Below are 19,386 nucleotides of genomic sequence, written 5' to 3' on the forward strand. Positions count from 1 at the left end.
CCTTGGCTATCTTAGACTCACTTTGTAGACCAGGCTGGCCTCAAACTCACAGGGATCCACCTGCCTCTGCTTCCCGAGTGCTGGGATTAAAGGCGTGTGCCACCATGCCTGGCCAGCATAAGATTTTTTTATTACTGTTTTTTAAAAAATATTTACATATGTGGGCATGTAGTTCCCATGCATACATATGGAGGACAGTTAGGAAGTAATTTATTTCCTTCTATCATGTGGGTAGATGACTCAGGTCATCAGGCTTGGTGGCAAGTGCTCTTTTATCTGCTGAGCCATCTTGCTGGTTCCATTACACTGAAAGCACCTTGACCCACCCACTTTCTTTTCTTTTTTTCTTTTTTTCTTTTTTTCTTTTTTTTTTTCTCTCTCTCTCTTTGGTTTTTTTCTTTTTTTCTTTTTTCTTTTTTTTTTTTTCTCTCTCTCTTTGGTTTTTTGAGACAGGGTTTCTCTGTGTAACAGCTCTGACAGCTGTCCTGGAACGTACTCTGTAGTCCAGGCTGACCTCGAACTCATAGAAATCCATCTGCCTCTGCCTCCTAAGTTCTGGGATTAAAGGCGTGCGCCACCACTGCTCGGCTCCCACCCACTGCCCTGGACAACCATGGTCAGCACTTACTTAGCCTGGGTCTCCTGTTGCCAGCATCCTGTGACAGATGTCAGTGACCTTGATTAGATGTGAGTGTGCACTCTACCTCTTTCGGTTGCTTCAGAGATGACAGGAGAATGAGCCCTGTGGATAGAGAGGAAAACCTAGAATCATCCCTGTCCCTCAGTCCACACATGTCACTGGCATCATGACCCTCCCTGAGAACCCAGGTTGGATCTGGAGACCAGCTCCCCACCAGGCTCATGGTCACAAGCCTGTCTTGGCCTCATTAGCTCTATAGCCTAGGTGTGTGGGCACCACTGACCAGGACAGGGAAAGAAAGGCCGATCCCAGGATCCAGGATGACAGAGGGTGTGGCCTGATGGGTGTGTTCTGACAAGGCTGTTGGGCAGGCAGGGCAGGCCAGGCAGGACTGGGAGGAGTTCCTGGGCCTCCGGAGAAGCCATGCTTGGGAAGCAGCAATAGTGTCCAAGGGGCCTGGGCTGCCCCAGATGCTGAGGAGGACAGCAGAGGGCTGGAGACCACGTTGAGGCAGACCTCCTCCAGCCCAGAAACTGGAGAGTGTGTACTGGGGAACCAAAGCAACGCCAACAGCCCAGTGGGCCCTTCCAGCTGCCCAGAGCCACCGGGGAGGTGAGCTGTGTGGGTGTGAGGGTGTATGCATGTGGGGCTGGCTCAGGAATAGACTGGTGTCCAAACTGGGGCCCCATGACACCAACTGGGTGGGGAGACACTTGCTGCCAGGAGTCAGACCAGTATGCCCTCCCTTCCGGCCTTCTCCACCTGTGTCCAGACGCTCTACTTACCATAAAGGGTCTCAGGTTCAAGGGCAAAGCTTTGCCCATCTCTTAAGTGAAAGGCCCCCAAGTCCACACCCAAGCCCAGCATCTGGCTCTGGGCCAAAGTCAAGCACGGACAGGCCTTAACAGCTTCTCTGAAGACTGAAATCTGGAGAGGGAGGTGGGCACAGGAGCGGAGAGTGGGCACAGCTGGCAGGCAGAGCAAGGAGGGGAGCCTGGCATGGGGTCTAGGCCCACTGGACAGACCCATGGGTGGAAACCAGGGATCCACCTGTACCTCGTTGAACACTAGGGCAGCTGAGCTGGCTGGGCGCTGAGTCTCGGGCCTTCACTGGCCTGGTAAGAGGGCCTATAGCCACTTAGTATTAGCAACTCAGGTCCCCTACCAAGTGTCCAGACCCTCTGTAGGCCCATAACCAGAGATTCAGAGAGCCTGGCGGAACTGAGGCAAGGCTTGGTCCTGTTGATTTTTCTGGCCCTGCATCCTTTTCTCAGGGTTGGGCCTCGCCAAGGGAGGGACCCCATCTTGCCACCAGGAGCACCACATATATGTTCTAGACTCTCAGCCATGTCTACCGGAAGGAGGCACAGGCAGAGAGGAGGGATGACTGTACGATTCCTCAACAGAAGGCCACCAATCTGGACTCATCACCCAGGCTTTCTGGAACCTGGAAAGAAGGGCACAGAGAGAGAGAGAGAGAGAGAGAGAGAGAGAGAGAGAGAGAGAGAGAGAGAGAGAGAGACCCATGGCCTCTCAGCCCTATCTGAGCACCTTGACCCACAGGGAACTCTTGGCTTCATCTCCACCCTGCCACACCTCAGGTGTGGTTGCTACTTGGATCATGGCCAGAGCCCTAGTGGAAGCAAACCTCACTGTGGTCCTAGTAGACACTAGCAGGGGATCCAGAGGATGTGGAGGCCAGCCTGAGGCGACTGGATGCCAAGGTTGTGCTGCCTACTCTGCAGAGCCAGACCTGGACTTGTCAGCTCAGCCAACTGATGCTACAAGTTGGAGGTTACTTAAGGAGTGGCCTTAAAGCCCCAGGGCAAACAAAGCCTGACCCCTACTCTGGAGAGACACTAGGTAGCTGCCTAGAGACTCGTCACAGGCCAGCCTTAAGCCAAGTGTGGGAGCCTCAGCATTCATCAGAAATGGAGGCCGTGGGACAGAGCATTCTAGATTGACCAGGACCCTGGTGTCATGGTCACAGTGAACAGTGGTCAGAGGTCCTTCTGCCCCATCCGGGCTAGCAGGTCCATCCTGATATGGGTGTGGCCAGAGTCCAGCCCTCTGTGAGTGTGGTCTATGAGACTGGCCTCTGGCAAGGCCTTACTCAGTAAGGTGTGAAAAAACAGGGACGAGAGACTAGCCTCTCTCTTGCTGCTTCCCCCTGGGACCCCACGCTTCTCCCAGCACCGCGGTGGTATCTGTGCTCAGTACACCACAACTCCTCCCTTTTCTTCAGCTCCCGGGATGTGGTCCTATGTGGAGACTATGGGCTCCCTCTCCTCATCTGGCAAGCCCTTCCCTGGTCCCAGAGCCAGGTAGCAAAGATGGTCCCAAGCCCTAGCCATGATGGGGACGTGTATGCCAAATACACACTGTGCACCTGGCAGAGGCTCATCTCCATCCTCACTTCACCTGTTCTAGGTGTGAGCCAGAAACGGGGCTCTACCATGCAGAAGGGTGCCATCATCTCCATCAAAGCCATTACTGGGTCCAGCAGTGATGGCTCACCCCTTTAATCCCAGCACTTAGGAGGCTGAGGCAGGCAGATCTCTGAGTTCAAGGCCAGCCTGGTCTATGGAATGAGTTCCAGGACAGCCAGAGAGACACAGAGAAACCCTGTCTCAAAATAAAAAAAAATTACAGAGCTGGATACCCTAAACCTTCCTACCTTGAGTGATACCCTCACAGCGTGCCTGGGATCCTGCTGGGAAGATGCTGCAGTGGCCACAGGTGTCCAGCAGGGGGCAATCTGGATACCCAGGAATGGGTGGGTTTCTGTGCCTTGCCGAGAAGGTGGGTCAGACTGTTTATCTCACTTTTTCTTCCTAGCAGCCCAATCATTGCTGTCCCATCTTGCAGGTGGGAACAATGAGACTCAGACACACCCAGAATTCCAGAGTGTTAACCAGGCCTGATAAAAATGTCCCCACATTGTCCTGCCTGGCTGGAGAGGACAAGAAAGAAGCCTGTGCTAAGAGAAAGAGAGGCCAGTTGGGCAGCCCAGTTCCCGACTAAACCTACTTTACATGTGGGAAAACTGAGCCTTAGAGAGACAAAGGGGTCCATGATCACAGGCAGGCAGAATAAAGGGCTGAGGGGCTGAGGCCACTTCTGGAAATGACTACGTGAAGTTGGGTAGAGATGACAGAGGGGTGTGACAGCACTTCCTGGGTTTCTAAAGTGCCTTCAAGGCCCGGGATAGGCAGAGATGGACTCCCCAAGGCCTTCCTGAAATGATAGCTAAGCATGAACACACCAGAGGCAGGACAGCCGTGAGGACAAGAGGCCTGCCACTGGGCCTGGTGCCCACTCCCAGGGCAGAGGCCATGACTGAAGGGGCTTCCCGAGGGTCAAGGACAGCTCTGGTGATGCTACTGACCCTAATCCCAGTAAGCAGGCCTCCCTGCCCACCAGGCCTTGGGCCTCTTCCTAGAAGCCTAACCTTTTGATGGCAGCCAGGGAAGTCCTGACGTAAAGACATACAGAGTACCTCCTGTGCTCCTCTTTGTCTGTCCCTCCACTTGGCCTAAACAGAGACCCTGGGGTTCGTCTCTTGTGCTGAGTTCTGGAAACAAAGCGGTCAAAGGCCAGAGGCCTCAGTTTCCCTTTTTGTAGCAGAAGTGGGTAACGCGAGGTGAATCCCAGTTCCTACAAAGCCAGAAAGCCATGGGCGGAGCCGGTTCTGGCCTTCAGCATCCTTACCAAGGATGACAGTCTGTCCCCCACACACGGAACAGTGTCTCGATGGGGCTTGGGGGAGGGTGCGCCTTCGGCACAGCGGCAACTGCCTTTGGAGTAGCAACTCCAGCCAAGTGGAGACCCATAGCCCAAGGTCATCCACAACCCGGCCAGGCGCAGCCCCAGGTTCCGGAAACTCCCACTAAGGACAGATAAGTACACACAAACAGATCTCAGATGAGAAAGCTTACAGTGATGGGATGAAGGAGCGTTGGTCCTTGAACTGACAGAAGGCCCCATGCAGGGACAGCAGTGTCTCTGAGAGGCGAGCCGGCCTAGGTGCAGCAGCCATGCTCCAGGGCCTGCATGTCAGGAACATGGCATGTGGGGCCTTCAGGAACCACGGTGAGAAAGCATGGATAGAGTAATAGGGGAGCACAGGCTTGGCAGATCTCGGTCCTGGACTCTTGTTTACTTCTGGAGTGTCCTACACAAGACAAGCCCCCAGTGTCCACATCCCGACTCCAAGAGGAAAGAAGCCTTGTCTCCTAAGTCATCAGTAGAGTCAGATGGCACAAGGACCAGAAGAGGGAGGGTATGTTATAACAGTACCCACAGTGATAGGCCCATACGGACCCGGAGCAGGCCTGAGATATGGCCAGAGCCCCCACTACTCCAGAAACCAGGGCAAGTAAGCCTCTTCTGTACAAGTGTCATGCACTAGCCCCTTCCAGACCCTTTGTGAAATGCTAGAGATGAAACCCCAGGCTTAATGCTAAGCAAGCTCTCTACCACTGAGCCACACCCCAGCCCCTCACTGGGGGATTCTAGGCAGGTGCTCTACCACTGAGCCACACCCCAGCCCCTCACTGGGGGATTCTAGGCAGGTGCTCTACCACTGAGCCACACCCCAGCCCCTCACTGGAGGATTCTAGGCAGGGGCTCTACCACTGAGCCACACCTTTAGCCCCTACTTGGGGATTCTAGGCAGGTGCTCTACCACTGAGCCACACCCCAGCCCCTCACTGGGGGATTCTAGGCAGGTGCTCTACCACTGAGCCACACCTTTAGCCCCTCACTGGGGGATTCTAGGCAGGGGCTCTACCACTGAGCCACACCCCAGCCCCTCACTGGGGGATTCTAGGCAGGGGCTCTACCACTGAGCCACACCCCAGCCCCTCACTGGGGGATTCTAGGCAGGGGCTCTACCACTGAGCCACACCCCAGCCCCTCACTGGGGGATTCTAGGCAGGGGCTCTACCACTGAGCCACACCCCAGCCCCTCACTGGGGGATTCTAGGCAGGGGCTCTACCACTGAGCCACACCCCAGCCCCTCATTGGGGGATTCTAGGCAGGGGCTCTACCACTGAGCCACACCCAAGCCCCTCACTGGAGGATTCTAGGCAGATGCTCTCCCACTGAGCCACACCTTTAGCCCCTACTTGGGGATTCTAGGCAGGCAGTCTAATGCGGAGCTATATTCCCAGAACACATTTTACATTTTGTTTTTAGGTAGGGTCACACACTAAGTTTTCCGAGGTGATTTTCAACTTGTTCTGTATCCTAGGCTGGTCTTAAATTATCAATCTTGTCTCAGATTCCCAAGTGCCTGGAATAAGAGGCCTGCGCCATGAGGTTTGGTTAAATTTAACCCTCTCCTCCTTTTTTAACTCATTATTTTTTTCATTCATTCAGTGAGACAGGCTCTCATACAGTCCAATTTAGCCTAAAGCAGTATGCAGCAAGGATGACCTTGAACTTGCGATTCTCCTACCTCCACCTCCCAAGTGCTGGGACAACAGACATGGTTTACGCAGTGCAGAGAACGGGACCCAGGGCTTCGTGCATGCTAGGCAAGCGCTCTATCAACTGAGGCACAGCCTCAGTCCTGCCCAGTTTTAAGTTGCATGCTTTTAAAGCAGTAGGGACACCTACAAAACATAACCACCACTTTGTCTAATTCTAGAGCCGCAGTTCTCAACCTGGGTGTCGCAACCTCTTTGGGGGTCTAACAACCTTTTCACCAGGGTCCCCTAAGACCCTCAGAAAGCACAGATATTTACGTTTCGATTCATAACAGTAGCAAAATTACAAAGTAACAACGAAGATAATTTTTATGGTTGTGGGTCACCACAACTTGAGAAGCCATATTAAAGAGTTGCAGCAGGAAGAAGGTTAAAAAGGCTCTGTTCTAGAATTTTCTCGCCATCCAGAAACGAGGCCTGTGTCTGATGAATACCCATGGCCTTCTCCTTTGAGCTGACGTAGCTCACGCAGTTTCCCCCCCACCCCCATCCCTGCCTGCTCAACTACCTGACTACCTGGTGCCAGCAGGTGAAAGGCACCTGCCAGCCGGGCAGTTCCTGGAAGCCAGCTGCTGCTGAGCAAACAGCCCCAGAGGGATAGAGTGTCGACAGGGGCGGGGACAAGTCTCAGCTTCTCCTCCCTTCGCCCCTCCCTCAGCCTGAAGCCAGGTGAGGCCCTTGTGTGCCTTTCCATTGCCCTAACTCAAAGCTTGCCCTCCACTGGGGGGGCCACGTGGCCTCCGTGAATGACCAGCCAGGGTTCCCCAGAGGAGGCTAGGCCTCCCAGGCCTGAGCCAAAGAGCTTCCGTCTCACAGAGGTAGGCTTCCGCCCCTCGAGACAACTGAGGGTAGGAAGGAGGTCCAGTGTCGCTGCCTTCGGGCAGCCACATGATCTGCTTGCTGCTGGCCCTTGTGTGACACTTAAGGATTAATCCGTCAGGGTCAGAGGCAGGCAGGGGTTGGGTGGGGGTGGCCTGGCAAGGGGGGAGGGGTGGCGGGGGACATTATGGAGAGCGTGGTACACCTTCCTCTGCAGGAAGGTGTCTTTACTGGTCTTCCCTACCAGATGCCCCAGGCAGGTAGATTCCCAGCCCATGGCAGAAACAAACTTTGGTGGTTTTGTTTGTTTCAGGTTTTGAATTTTTTTGAAGAATTTTTTTTTCCTTTTTTGAAACAGAGTAACTAGGTAGCCCAGGCTGGCCCTTATGCTCACAGATTCACAGCCCACCTGCCTCAGCCTCTGGAGTGCTGGGATTTGGGGCGGGAAAGTTGGAGGGGGGGCAGTGAACCATCACCACCTGGCTAGAAGCCTTCTTTGACTCCTCTGAAGGAGCTGTCTTGAGAGCTCAGCCTTCCCGGGACATCATCCCAGGATCTGACCCTCAGGTGGGAAAGCAGCCAGGCCTCTGTTCTCCAAGTGTGAGCCCAAAGCTGCCCAGAGCCACAAGAGTGGGTAGGACAGGTGGCCATCATGAGCCCCCAGGAATCCTGTGGATGATGGGTAGGGCGGTAAGGGTGACGGCCAGGCTGGCAAGAAGCTGCAGTGGGCCGAACTGGTCCCTGGGTGACACCCACATGGCCGTGCCCACCTCTTGCCCCACCTCCTGCCCCTTCCACTCCCACGGGAGCCCGCACTGGGTCCTCACTCCTCTCCTGGCTTCTGCAGATGAGGAATGCCTCAGGGTTTCTGAAAACAGCTGGAGCCCCCCTGGTGTCAGCGACCTGGCTTCCGCCCAGCCCCCCTCCGGCAATGCCCACAGTGGCAGCCGGGCCACAGATGGAGCGCGTGGACAACGGCTCGCAGGGGGCCCCCCAGCTCTTCCTCACCAGCGCATTGGCCCGAGGCGTGTCAGGCGTATTTGTATGGACTGCTCTGCTGCTAACCTGCCACCAGGTAAACACCCCCTCTACACCCCCAGGCACCCCCATAAACCTCACAGTCTCTGTGGGACCTGACACAGATGCTGGGCTCATGGGACCTCCAGGAACAGCCCCCAGTACCAGACACTGTGGCATGGTAGGACCCCAGGCGTGATGTCCGTCTATGGCCATTCTTCAGGGTTAACATGGTAGGGCGGTGGGGGGCGGTGGGGGGGGGCAAGCTTAAGGTGAGAGATCTCTGCCAGGCAGATGGCAGATTGCTGGGTGGATACCCCCAGTCATGTCTGAGGCCCCTCACTCTGCTCCCGGAGTTCGGTGATTGTTCCCAGTTCACAGACAAGAATACCGAGGCTCGGAGATGACCGGGCCTTCCCCAGGCTCACACAGCTGGAGGAGAAAGGGCCTTTTCCCTCCAGGAATGGTCCAGGGCCCTGGACTTCGCTCTACAGAGAACCTCAAGCCACACAGTCAGGAGTTTGGGGAGGGTGGGCTGGAAAATAGGGGAAGGAGCAATGGGAGTAGTGGGAGTAAGGAGCTGGGGTGGGGGTTGGGCAGGCAGAGAGAGGCTAACCTGGGACTGGAAGCTGGGGAGCTGGCATCTGAGGGTAGTCGGGGAGGTGGAGCTAGAGAGCCAAGGAACTGGAGTCCTTGAGAGCCCCAGGCCTTCTGGAACACCCACTTGGCACCATGGGAGGGCCTGAGCCAGTAGGTTGGGGCAGGGGGGGAAGATGGGGGGGGGGGGAGAGGCAGGAAGAGCAAACATCTCTGCCTATGACAGATACCTGCTGGCTGGTACCTGTCCAGGTGTGCCTCAGTAACCAGGCAACAGATCTGTGCCTCAGGGCAGGCCAGGAAGGTTTCAGCCACGTGCTGGCAGGAGACTAGCCCTGGCTGGTAGGGTTAGCAGGAAGGACCTCCGGGAGTGGCAGGGACTAAACAGAGAGGGAATCGATACCTCCATTTACAAATGGTGAAACTGAGGCAAGAGAGGGCAGCAGCTTGCCAAGGTCACCAACCAGGGAAAGGTCTCCCGCTGCCTGGTTACATTGTGTCCAGCTGGTGAGGGAGAGGGAGGAAGGGACTGATAAGGAGCTGGTCTCTGACGCCAGCAGCCTTCTCACCACCCCCCACGGGCCCCTACACACACACACACACACACACACACACACACACACACACACACACACCTCCCTCTAACAGCATGACCCCAATTCCCTACAGGGCACCTCCCCATAGAGCCTTCCCCCCCAGTGGCCAGGCATGGGGAGGAGGCACCCAGAGGCCAGCTACATCCTCTTAAATATTGTACGAAGCGGGCATAGGGGCACAGGTTGACCCAAGAGGGTCACAAGTGAAGGCCTCCCTGAGGTTCCTAGCATGTTCAAGGCCAGCCTGAACAAGCTAGTGAGACCCGCCCTCTCAAAAAACAAAGATAATAGAAGGGCTGGGTGATAGGGTGCTGGGAAACAGGAGCTAGAACTGAGGTGAGGGTGGGGCTCGTTCCTGTTGTGTTTCTTATAGAAAAATACAGAAAATTCAGACAGCTTTAAAGTGAACAGTACAATCCCCATCCTGGATTGGTTTTGGTTGGTTTGTTTGTTTATTTGTTGTTATTGTTGTTGTTGTTGTGACAGCATCTTGTAGCCCAGGATGGCCTCAAACTCCCTTTGTAGCAGAGGATAACCTTGAACTCCTGATCTTCCTGCTTCCGTTTCCCAAGTGCTGAGATTACAGGTGCGCACCACTCCGCCCTGTTTATAAGGGGCTGGGGACGAAGCCCAGGGCCTTCCTGCATGCTAGGTGGGCACTCTACCACACCCTCAAACCTTTCCTTCCATTTTTGTGATTGTGTGACACTTGACACCCTGCTTGGTTTCCTACTCTGATCTCAGGTACCTCATCCTATCGGAGGACTTCCCACAGAGCTGTGCGTCTAGGCATCATTTTTACTGACTATATAGTGTTCCTTTACACACAGGCTCTATGGTGTAACCAGCCTGGCTTCCCATGGTGAGCGTAGCCCCGGCATTTGTTCTTGTATTTCGCTGTGATGAGCCTCTCTGCGCTCAATTTCTTTCCTCTTTATTTTTGGATAGATGTTTTCCTAGGGACAGATTCCTAGGAGGGGTCAAAGAGCACAAGGCCTCCCACAGGCTCCATGTTGAGAGCCTACCTGTGCTACAGGGCACTTCTCAGGCCTCCTTACCCCACTCTGACACTGAGCAGTCAATGATGAATATCCCAACTTCCAGAATGTTCTTCAAGATGGCCCCACAGGCTTTAAGACGCTGAAGGAATGAATTCTACGCTTGCAGTAGGGATCATGCATTCAAGGCCAGCTGGGTCCTCAACCTCCCCGACTCTATGACCTTTTAACACAGTTCCTCATGTTGTGGTGCCCCCCCCAACCATAAAATTATTTTGTTGCTGCTTTATAACTGTCATTTTGCTACTGTTATGGATCATAATGTAGATACCTGGCAGGCAGAATTTCTGATATGAGACCCCAAAGGGTCACGACCCTCAGGTTGAGAACCTCTGGGCTACATTGTGAGTCCCTGTCTCTAAAGCAACAGCAGCCATCTTCCCCACCCCCCCTTATTTTTAAAGATTTTATACCACGTCACAGAAACAAATGAGGGCATGAGGTTGGCTGGTCTCAGCCTTTTATGTATGTATTAAAACAGGGCATGGCTCAGCTGGTAAAATGCCCGCCATGTACCCACACACACACAAAAATCCAAGCCGGGCGTGTTGGCACATGCCTTTAATCCCAGCACTTGGGAGACAGGCAGATCTCTGTGAGTTCAAGGCCAGCCTGATCAACAACGTGAGCCTAGGATATCCAGGGCTATACAGAGAAACCCTGTCTCAAAAATTAAAATTAAAAATTAAATTAAAAAATCCAGGCTCAGTGGGACACATCTGTAATTCCAAGGAGGGGTGGCCAATCAGACCCCTGAAACACTATAAGTTTAGCCAGCTCCAGGTTCCGTGAGAGATCTTGTCTCAGGAAACTATGAGGGTGGTGCCTGAGGGATGACATTGGAGGAGGACCTCTGCCCATCCTCCCAAGAGTAAAAGAAAGGAGACTAGGGGTGTGGCCCAGTGGTAGAGAAGAGGCCTACAAATCCCCCAAGAGGGCCTGGAGAGTTGGCTCAGCAGTTAAGAGCACTTGCAGAGGACCCAGCATCCACATTTGGGTAGCTCAGAGCTGCAGGGAACCAGCTGCAGGGGAACTGCTGCCCTCTTCTGTCCTCTATAGGCACCCATACTCCTATGGGATATACTCACACAGATGCAGCCAATGGAGAACAGTTTTAAAAAGATTTATTTATTATTATGAATACAGTGCTCTGCCTGCATGTACACTTGCAGCCAGAAGAGGGCATCAGATGACATCATAGACGGTTGTGAGCCACCCATGTGGTTGCTGGAAATTGAACTCAGGACCTCTGGAAGAGCAGACCGTGGGCTCTTAATCTCTGAGCCCTCTCTCCAGCGCATAACTTTTTTTTTATTTATTTATTTTGGTTTTTCAAGACAGGGTTTCTTCTGTGTAGCCTTAGCCGTCCTTGACTTGCTTTGTAGGCTAAGCTGGCCTCAAACTCACAGAGATCTGCTTGAGGCTTTACACATTCTAGGCAAATGCTCTCCCAGTAAGCCACACCCCCTGCCCCACAGATAACATGGTAAGCAGCTAAAGATGAGAAACCACTTACTTAGCCTGTGAAAAACTTTGGGTTAAATTAAACAATAAAGGCTGGCTGTGGTGGCTCACACCTTTAATCCCAGTACTAGAGAAGCAGAGGCCAGCAGATCTCAATTAGTTCAAGACTAGCCTGGTCTACATGGTTCCAGGTCAGCCAGGGCTACTTAGGTAGACAGGCTACTCTTATCTCAAAAGAAAAGAAAGAATGCATACTTAATATATATGTGTGGGTATGTGTGTGTATGTATATATATTTGTTTGTTTCAAGACAAGGTTTCTCTGTGTATCCCTGACTGGCCTGGCCTCACTTTGTAGACCAGGCTGGCCTCGAACTCACAGCGATCTGCCTGCCTCTGCCCCCCAGTGCTGGGATTAAAGGCGTGCACCACCACACCCAGCTATATGTATGTATATTAAACATGTATTTAACTTGGAGGGGGCATGCTTTAGGGACTGAATCCAGTGCCTTGCTCTTGTTAGGCAAAGCCTTTACCTTAGCCATGCATACCCCAATGTGTGTGTGTGTGTGTGTTTGTGTGTGTGTGTGTGTGTCTGTGTGTCTGTGTCTGTAGGACAGAGGTAAACCTCCAATGCTGTTCCTTTTCCATGCATACCCCAATCTGTATGTGTGTGTGTGTGTGTGTGTGTGTGTGTGTGTGTGTATGTAAACCTCCAATGCTGTTTCTCAGATACCATGCACCTTGCTTTTAGGGACAGTCTGAGTTGCTAATCTGACTGGCCATTGAGCTTCCCAGAGCAACCTGTCTGCCACCTCCAAACTGGGATTACAGGCGTGGATCATTGCACTAGGTGGCGGTGGTTGTTGTTGTTGTTGCTTGGTTGGTTCTTTTTTTGAGCCAGGGTTTCTTTGTGTACTAACCCTGGTTATCCTGGAACTCTCTCTGTAGACCAAGCTGGCCTCAGAGATCCTCCTGCCTCTGCCTTACCAATGGAGCCACCTCCCCAGTCCTACTTCCTAGTTGGAGACGGGGATGCTAAGTTGGCCTTGCACCCACCCACAATGCTCTTGTCATAAGCAGGTCTGATCCTTCCCCTAACACTGTACGCTACATCACCTCTGTACTCGTCCTCCTCTTGTGCTCGAAAGAACATTAGGCAGTGCGGGAGCCTGGAGTTCCCTCTGGCTGTAGGGCCTCTCACATTTGCTTGGCGCCCATGTGGTGGGCAGCGGGGGACAGAGGTGCCACTAAGAACACTTCTGCCCCAGATCTACTCCCACCTACGTTCCTACACCGTCCCGCGAGAGCAGCGCTTCGTCATCCGCCTCCTCTTCATTGTGCCCATCTACGCCTTCGACTCATGGCTCAGCCTCCTCCTCCTCGGGGGCCATCCTTACTACGTCTACTTCGACTCTGTGCGAGACTGCTACGAAGGTGATGCTGAGCGGGGTGGGGGAGGGGAGCTGGGGGGGGGAGGACCTCAGCTACATACACACACACCCCTGCACGCACTTCCCATGCCCTCCGCAAGGTGCCCCATTCCCCTCTCTCATCCCCTGCTTCAGGGGTTGTACTGTGTGCAACCTCAAGGCTTGGGGTTCATAGTCTGAGTAACACCCCCTCTCCCCCCTCCTCCCCCTCTCTGGGTATGCTGAGTGTATCTGATGGAGCCTGTATGCAGAGGGGTTCCATGACTGACCCTCACTCTCACTCCTTTGTCCCCCCACCCCACCCCACCCCCTCCTGCAGCCTTTGTCATCTACAGTTTCCTAACCTTGTGCTTCCAATATCTGGGGGGCGAGAGCGCCATCATGGCTGAGATCCGAGGCAAACCTATCAGGTAAACCCACCCCCAGGCTCCACTCTGGCCGGGACCCCGCCAGGCCGCACTGGAGAACGCTCAGTTGTCTTCCTGGTAGCGCTTTAATGACTTCCTCCTTACACCCAGGTCCAGCTGCTTCTATGGGACCTGCTGCCTCCGTGGCATGTCCTACTCCATCACCTTCCTACGCTTCTGCAAACAGGTGAGGGGGCCTGCCCACCCCCCACCCCCACCCGGATGCCCTTGCCCTACCCCACCTCAGCCTCACTCCCTTCTCCCCCCCACCCCACCTCCTAGGCCACCCTACAGTTCTGCATCGTGAAACCTGTCATGGCGTTGATCACCATCATCCTCCAGGCTTTTGACAAATACCATGATGGGGATTTCAAGTAAGGGGGTTTGTGAGCAGGTGCTTCACTGGGGGCCATGGGAGGCAGGGCTCCCCACGTGTCCTTCCTCAAGTAGTCCATCCCCATCCCTGGCTGTAGCTCAGTTAGTGAAATATTTATCTAGCATTCATAAGTCTCTGGGTTCCACCCTCAACTTCATATAAACCAGGTGTGGTGGTGCATACCTGTCATCCCAACACTTGGGAGGTAGATGTAGGAGTATTAAAAGTTGGAGGTTATCCCCATTGTATATAACAAGTTTGAGGCCAGCCTGGGCTACATGAGGAAAGACTCAAAAAAAAAAAAAAAAAAAGACATTGCTAAGTTTGTGGGAGTGCCCAGGACAGGGGAAGGACCTGAGGCATGCCCTACTCCTCAGGGGGATCTCCAGCCCCCCAACCACTACTCCCTTTGATACTGAGGGCCTGGAGGGAGGCAGGGCCTAGGTGGAGCTGTCCTGGGATTGCGGGGCCCAGCCAGAAAGCGGACAGACTAAAAAGAATGTGTATGAAAGGCAGGGACCACTCTAACCAACACTTCTGCCTCAGCATCCACAGCGGGTACCTGTACGTGACCCTCGTGTACAACGCCTCGGTTAGCCTGGCTCTCTACGCTCTGTTCCTTTTCTACTTCGCTACCCGGGACCTCCTGAGACCCTTCGAGCCAGTGCTCAAGTTCCTCACCATCAAAGCCATCATCTTCCTCTCCTTCTGGCAGGGTGTGTGAGTTGGCTGGGCGAGGGTGTGGGGCCAGGACTGGCACCCTTGGAACCCGGGTTCAAATCTTCCCTAACCTCACCAAAAGTCAGTGACTCCGCTGCTTAGCTTAGAGCTGGTAGAGCCTGGAGTGTGTGTGTGTGTGTGGGGGGGCACAGTGAGGTCTGTCAGAGGATGGGGGCTATGCCTCAGTTTCCTGAGCCCTGGGCCCTGCCCAGCCACCAGCAGGCCATAAGAACTCAGTCCCGCCTGGCATAGTGGCGCATGCCTTTAATCCCAGCACTCAGGGAGGCAGAGACAGGTGGATCGATGTGAGTTTGAGGCCAGCCTGGTCTACAAAGTGAGTCTAGGACAGCCAAGGCTATACGGAAACCTTGTCTCGAAAAAACAAAAAGCAAAAATTCAGTGCCCCACTGTGGATGATGGCCAGCACCATACGAAAAGGGGTCCTCGGGCCCAAGTTGGATATGTCAGGGAGAGCACCTGGGAGCCCTGACTTTGAGGTTCCCAGCCCTTGTCAATCATAACCCCATCCACCTATGTGGTCAGGATCAAAGATGCTCTGGGATCAGGCCAGCCTTTTCCCCTGCATGCACTGGGTCTCAGTAGGAACTGTGGCAGGGTTCAACTCTCATCCAATGGTGGGGCCTGAGTGGTTGTCATTGTCCCTAGGAATGCTGCTGGCCATCTTGGAGAGGTGTGGGGTCATCCCCGAGGTCCAGGCCGTGGATGGCACCAGGGTGGGGGCCGGCACCCTGGCCGCTGGCTACCAGAACTTCCTCATCTGTATTGAGATGCTGTTTGCCTCGCTTGCACTGCGCTATGCCTTTCCCAGCCAAGTGTACTCAGAGAAGAAGAATTCACCAGGTGAGCTGGGCCCTGCCAGCCAAGGGCACCTGCCACAGCTCAGCCCTGATGATCAAGGGGGACATCCTCATGGGTATCTGAGCCAGGCAGACAAGGGGGGATTGTAAGCTCTGAAAGATGTGGGTAGAGGCAGCCACTCTCTTAGGTCTCCTTGGTGCTGGGGGAAGGTGTCAAGAGGGGCTGGGCTAGCTAGCTACCCTAGTGTGTGTAATACCATATTGGTTCCCACCTGCTCAAGGTGGAGAGCTGACCCTGGGCCCTTCAAAGACAGGCCCTAAGACCAAAGCTGAGATGGGGGAGCTGACCCAGATCTTGGGTGTCTGAGGTCGTCTGCTAGCCGATGGCAGGGCCTGGATATGCAGGATCCCCAGATCCAAGACAGCCCAAGGTGGCCTGCGAGAGACAGGGCTAAGGGACCGGGTAGATGAAGTAGGGTGCTGTGGACCAGGGAAACCCGTGTCTCAGGCCCACACGCTGTACCCTCCAGCCCCACCAGCACCTATGCAAAGCATATCCAGTGGCTTAAAGGAGACCATCAGCCCTCAAGACATTGTCCAGGATGCCATCCATAACTTCTCGCCAGCCTACCAGCAGTACACACAGCAGTCTACACACGAAGCTCCTGGGCCTGGCCAGGGTGGGCACCCATCACCCAGCACCCACCCTGGCCCAGCCAGTGGCTCAGGAGTGGGTAAGAGGAGCCGCAACATAGAGAAACGTATGCTGATTCCCTCAGAGGACCTGTAGTGGCATGGGGTGTGTGGAGCCTAGCTGGGGATCCAGCTTGCCTGGGTTTCTGGGGTGCTAACAGGGGTCCCCCACCTACCAGCATCTCTTGACAGAGGCCCCGCCTCTTCTGAGAGCCTCGCTGTGGGGCTCGTGGGGCCTCTTCTATTCCGTGTAGAGCCCCCAGAGTGCAGCCACCCCGGTGAATTGGACAAACTCAAGGACCCAGTGGGATGGATGTCTTCTTAGTCACAGGCTGCAGGTGGAGCTTAGAGTTGGCCATCCCTTCCATGGGCAGAAGAGACAGATGGTTAAGTCCTAGGCTGAGCAGCTACAGAGAGGGGTGGCCAGGGAGAATTGGGTCCAGTTACCCAGGGCTGGGGAGCCACATAGCCTGGACCTGGCTGAGGCTCTCTTGGGCGCGTGAAGAAGGCCCCTTGCCCCGCATTCTAGCACAGATACTTGGTGAGGCCCTCCCAGGGACAGCCTAGCCTACTTAGCACAACAGGGTTGCCAGTGCACCAGCACGCCAGCTATTAGCTGCTTATTTATAGATAAACACCTTGCATTTTCTAGAGTTTGTTGTGTTTTCTGTTCTTGCCCCTGGGCTTGTCTTCTGAGTGATGGGTCACTAAATGCTATTTCACTGCGGCCTGTGGAGTGAGGCTTTGGTGTCAGCAACAGCCAAGACACACATCGTGATGTGGCTCGGAGCGGTACAGGGCAAAGAGTGTGGACTTTGCCACCAGATGGCCAGCTCTGTGCCATGACGGGAGCTGGGGCAAGGCACCTCCCTTTGAACCTCAGGTTGGCCCCACCCTAAAGTGGTTGATGAGGCCTGTGGCACAGCCTAGCATGCCCTGTATGGGGGAGGACCCAGGCATGGGAGCCCACCTTCTCTTGTTCCTCTTTCTGTGTACCAAGTCCAGTGCCAAGGGGATCTGTGATAGGCTTAGTATCCCCAGCTAGACTGGCCTTGGAAACAGGGGGGAACAAAGGCAGCAGAGGGAGGGACCCAGTGCCCGGCTGGCTAGGCAGGCAACCAGACAGAAATGCCCACTGGGCACCACCCAGAAACAGCATCACTTGCCAACACTTGCCCTGTTGTCAGTTCCCATAGCTCAAAGTATCAGATGTGGTATGTGAGGGGGGTGGGGGGTGGGGGTGGGGTAATACACTTCCCTGCTTTCTTATTCTCGGGGCCCAGAGACAAGAGGAGTCAAGGCCACTGGCTTCTCCCTGCCCCTTCTGGGCTGATAAGATAAACTCTATCCCTCCCTGCACCTGGCTATAAAAAGCCACCCACATTTACTTATCTGCCTTCTGGGACTGGCAGACACACAGGGTGGCCCTGAAGCCCACACAGTCAGCAGGCCCAGGCTGGACCCTTATACTCCAGAGGATGTGCCGGGCTCTGTATTGGCCTTCAATATGAGAGAAGGCTTAGGGCTTGGCCAGCAGGGGGGCTGCTCTGTGCCCTTGGAGACAAGCTAGGAGCTTGTCCCATGAGCCCAGATACGAAGTATGCTCCTGGGCTCTGGACAGTATCTGGGGTCTGCACTTTATAGGTAAGGCAAAACTGACATCACTGAACACCCACACATGCACCAGAGATCTCTGTACCCTGATACCGGGGAAGGTGTGCAGAAGAAATTAAACAAGTTGTCCAAGCTTACTGAGGCAGTAGGGGTCACTGTGCCTTGCTTCCCTCTTCCCCCACCACCTGCATTCAGACTTGCGTTGACACAAAGCAAAGCCGGGCCAGAAATAACGTGGCACCCAGGGCTCTGGTGGCTACAGATTGACGCAGAAGGATCTGGCCAGGCCAGGCTGCTTGAAGAACAATAGAGAGTGGTTAAAGTCCCAGGGAAGAGGGGTGTGTGACTCTGGTCTCATCACTGGTAAAAGGACCTACTGCAGCCCAGCCCGTGGGACCCGAGGAGGGGGCTGCCTGCCAGGCAGTACCCGGGTTTGTGCTGGCACAACCTGCTGCCATCTCATGCGCAGGTGTGCATGCTTGTGTGTACATATTCATAAGGAGGCTGGAGGTCGGTGCTGGGTGCCTTCCTTAGTTATTTTCCACTTTCTTTCTTTCTTTCTTTCTTTTTTTTTTTTCTCGAGACAGGGTTTCTCTGTGTATCCTTGGCTGTCCTGGACTCGCTTTGTAGACCAGGCTGGCCTCGAACTCACAGCGATCCACCTGCTTCTGCCTCCCGAGTGCTGAGATTAAAGGCTCATGCTACCATGGCCCGTGAGATGGGATTTCATACTGAGCACAGAGCTTCATCATTTGGCTAGCCTTGCTAGCCAGTGAGCCTCAGCTTCTGCCTGTTTCCCCCTACAGTTGCTGGGCTCACACACACGACAGTTCTTTATGTCGGTGTTAGGGAATCTGAACTCAGGTCCTCCAGTTTACATGGTAGGCACTTCAACGGAGTTACCACACTAGCCCCCACTCCTTGAGAATCTTAACTTTGTAGCTTAGGCTGGCCTGGAACTATGTAGCCAAGGCTGACCACACACTTGGAATGATCTAGACCCATACCTCATCCTCCTTAACTACTGGGACTTACCAAGTATGAGTCACCCTGAAGGGCCTCTGCCGTTTTGCACTTATCCTAACCTTGGGTCACCATGTGTGGGGTGGCCCAAGTAAAACCTGAAGTGGTCTACACTGTGGAGTGGACCTCATGTGGCTATGCAACGTGAGTGGACAGGGCCTCTTTTTATAGCCTGTCTGTCCAGAGGCTGGTTGCCACTTAGGGACGAGAGAGGTAGGCTATATACTGGGGCCAGGAGATTCCGAGGTCTGGTGTAGAGAAATCTAGCCTGGCAAGAGATTGTTTGTCTTGAAACTCATCAAGTAGAATCGGATGACTGGCCCATGAGCCCCAGAGATCTCTGCCTCTCTAACACTTGTGTGGTTTCTAGGGATTGAACCCAGGTCCCTGTGCTTGCAAAGCAAGCACTTTAGCAAACCACCTGAGCTATCCCCAGCTGTAGTCAGACTTCTTAGAACATTGTTAGCTTCACTGAGCATTGCTCTGTGCTCCACTTAGATCCTGCCTCTCCTGCTGTGTCTTGTGGTTTCATCCGACATTCCTCCCAACATTGCTCAGGGGTGGGGGTGGGGAGCAAGCAGGTGATATGGCCCACCCTACAAGGAAGGGATGGGTCATG

The 19,386-nt window shown here is 54.2% G+C and overlaps 1 protein-coding gene across 4 annotated transcripts; it reads left to right on the forward strand.

The window, feature by feature from the left end:
* The first annotated feature begins 1,040 nt into the window (after window positions 1-1,040).
* TMEM184A (transmembrane protein 184A) lies at window positions 1,041-16,783 on the forward strand. 4 transcript variants are annotated; one of them, XM_084764787.1, is made up of 10 exons: window positions 1,041-1,252; window positions 6,024-6,181; window positions 7,800-8,027; window positions 12,955-13,120; window positions 13,436-13,526; window positions 13,635-13,710; window positions 13,806-13,897; window positions 14,446-14,615; window positions 15,286-15,480; window positions 15,968-16,783. In XM_084764787.1, the coding sequence occupies exons 3-10, from the start codon at window positions 7,800-7,802 to the stop codon at window positions 16,225-16,227; spliced, it is 1,278 nt and encodes a 425-aa protein (XP_084620913.1). In that variant the 5' UTR covers window positions 1,041-1,252; window positions 6,024-6,181; the 3' UTR covers window positions 16,228-16,783. The 4 variants fall into 4 exon arrangements, with proteins under 4 accessions (XP_084620913.1, XP_084620912.1, XP_084620914.1 ...); XM_084764786.1 differs by lacking the exon at window positions 6,024-6,181; XM_084764788.1 differs by lacking the exons at window positions 1,041-1,252; window positions 6,024-6,181 and adding an exon at window positions 6,780-6,802.
* The last annotated feature ends 2,603 nt before the right edge of the window (window positions 16,784-19,386 follow it).

This window comes from Acomys minous (genome assembly GCF_964271855.1).
Source record: "Acomys minous genome assembly, chromosome: 16".
Classification (NCBI taxonomy): domain Eukaryota; kingdom Metazoa; phylum Chordata; class Mammalia; order Rodentia; family Muridae; genus Acomys; species Acomys minous.

Excerpts from the sequence above, each read along its gene's own strand:
- TMEM184A (XM_084764785.1), top strand. The coding sequence starts at position 6,880 with ATGACCAGCCAGGGTTCCCCAGAGGAGGCTAGGCCTCCCAGGCCTGAG. Across the intron at positions 13,121-13,435 it reads TGTGCGAGACTGCTACGAAG|CCTTTGTCATCTACAGTTTC; the intron begins GTGATGCTGAGC and ends CCCCTCCTGCAG. Across the intron at positions 13,711-13,805 it reads TCCTACGCTTCTGCAAACAG|GCCACCCTACAGTTCTGCAT; the intron begins GTGAGGGGGCCT and ends CCCACCTCCTAG.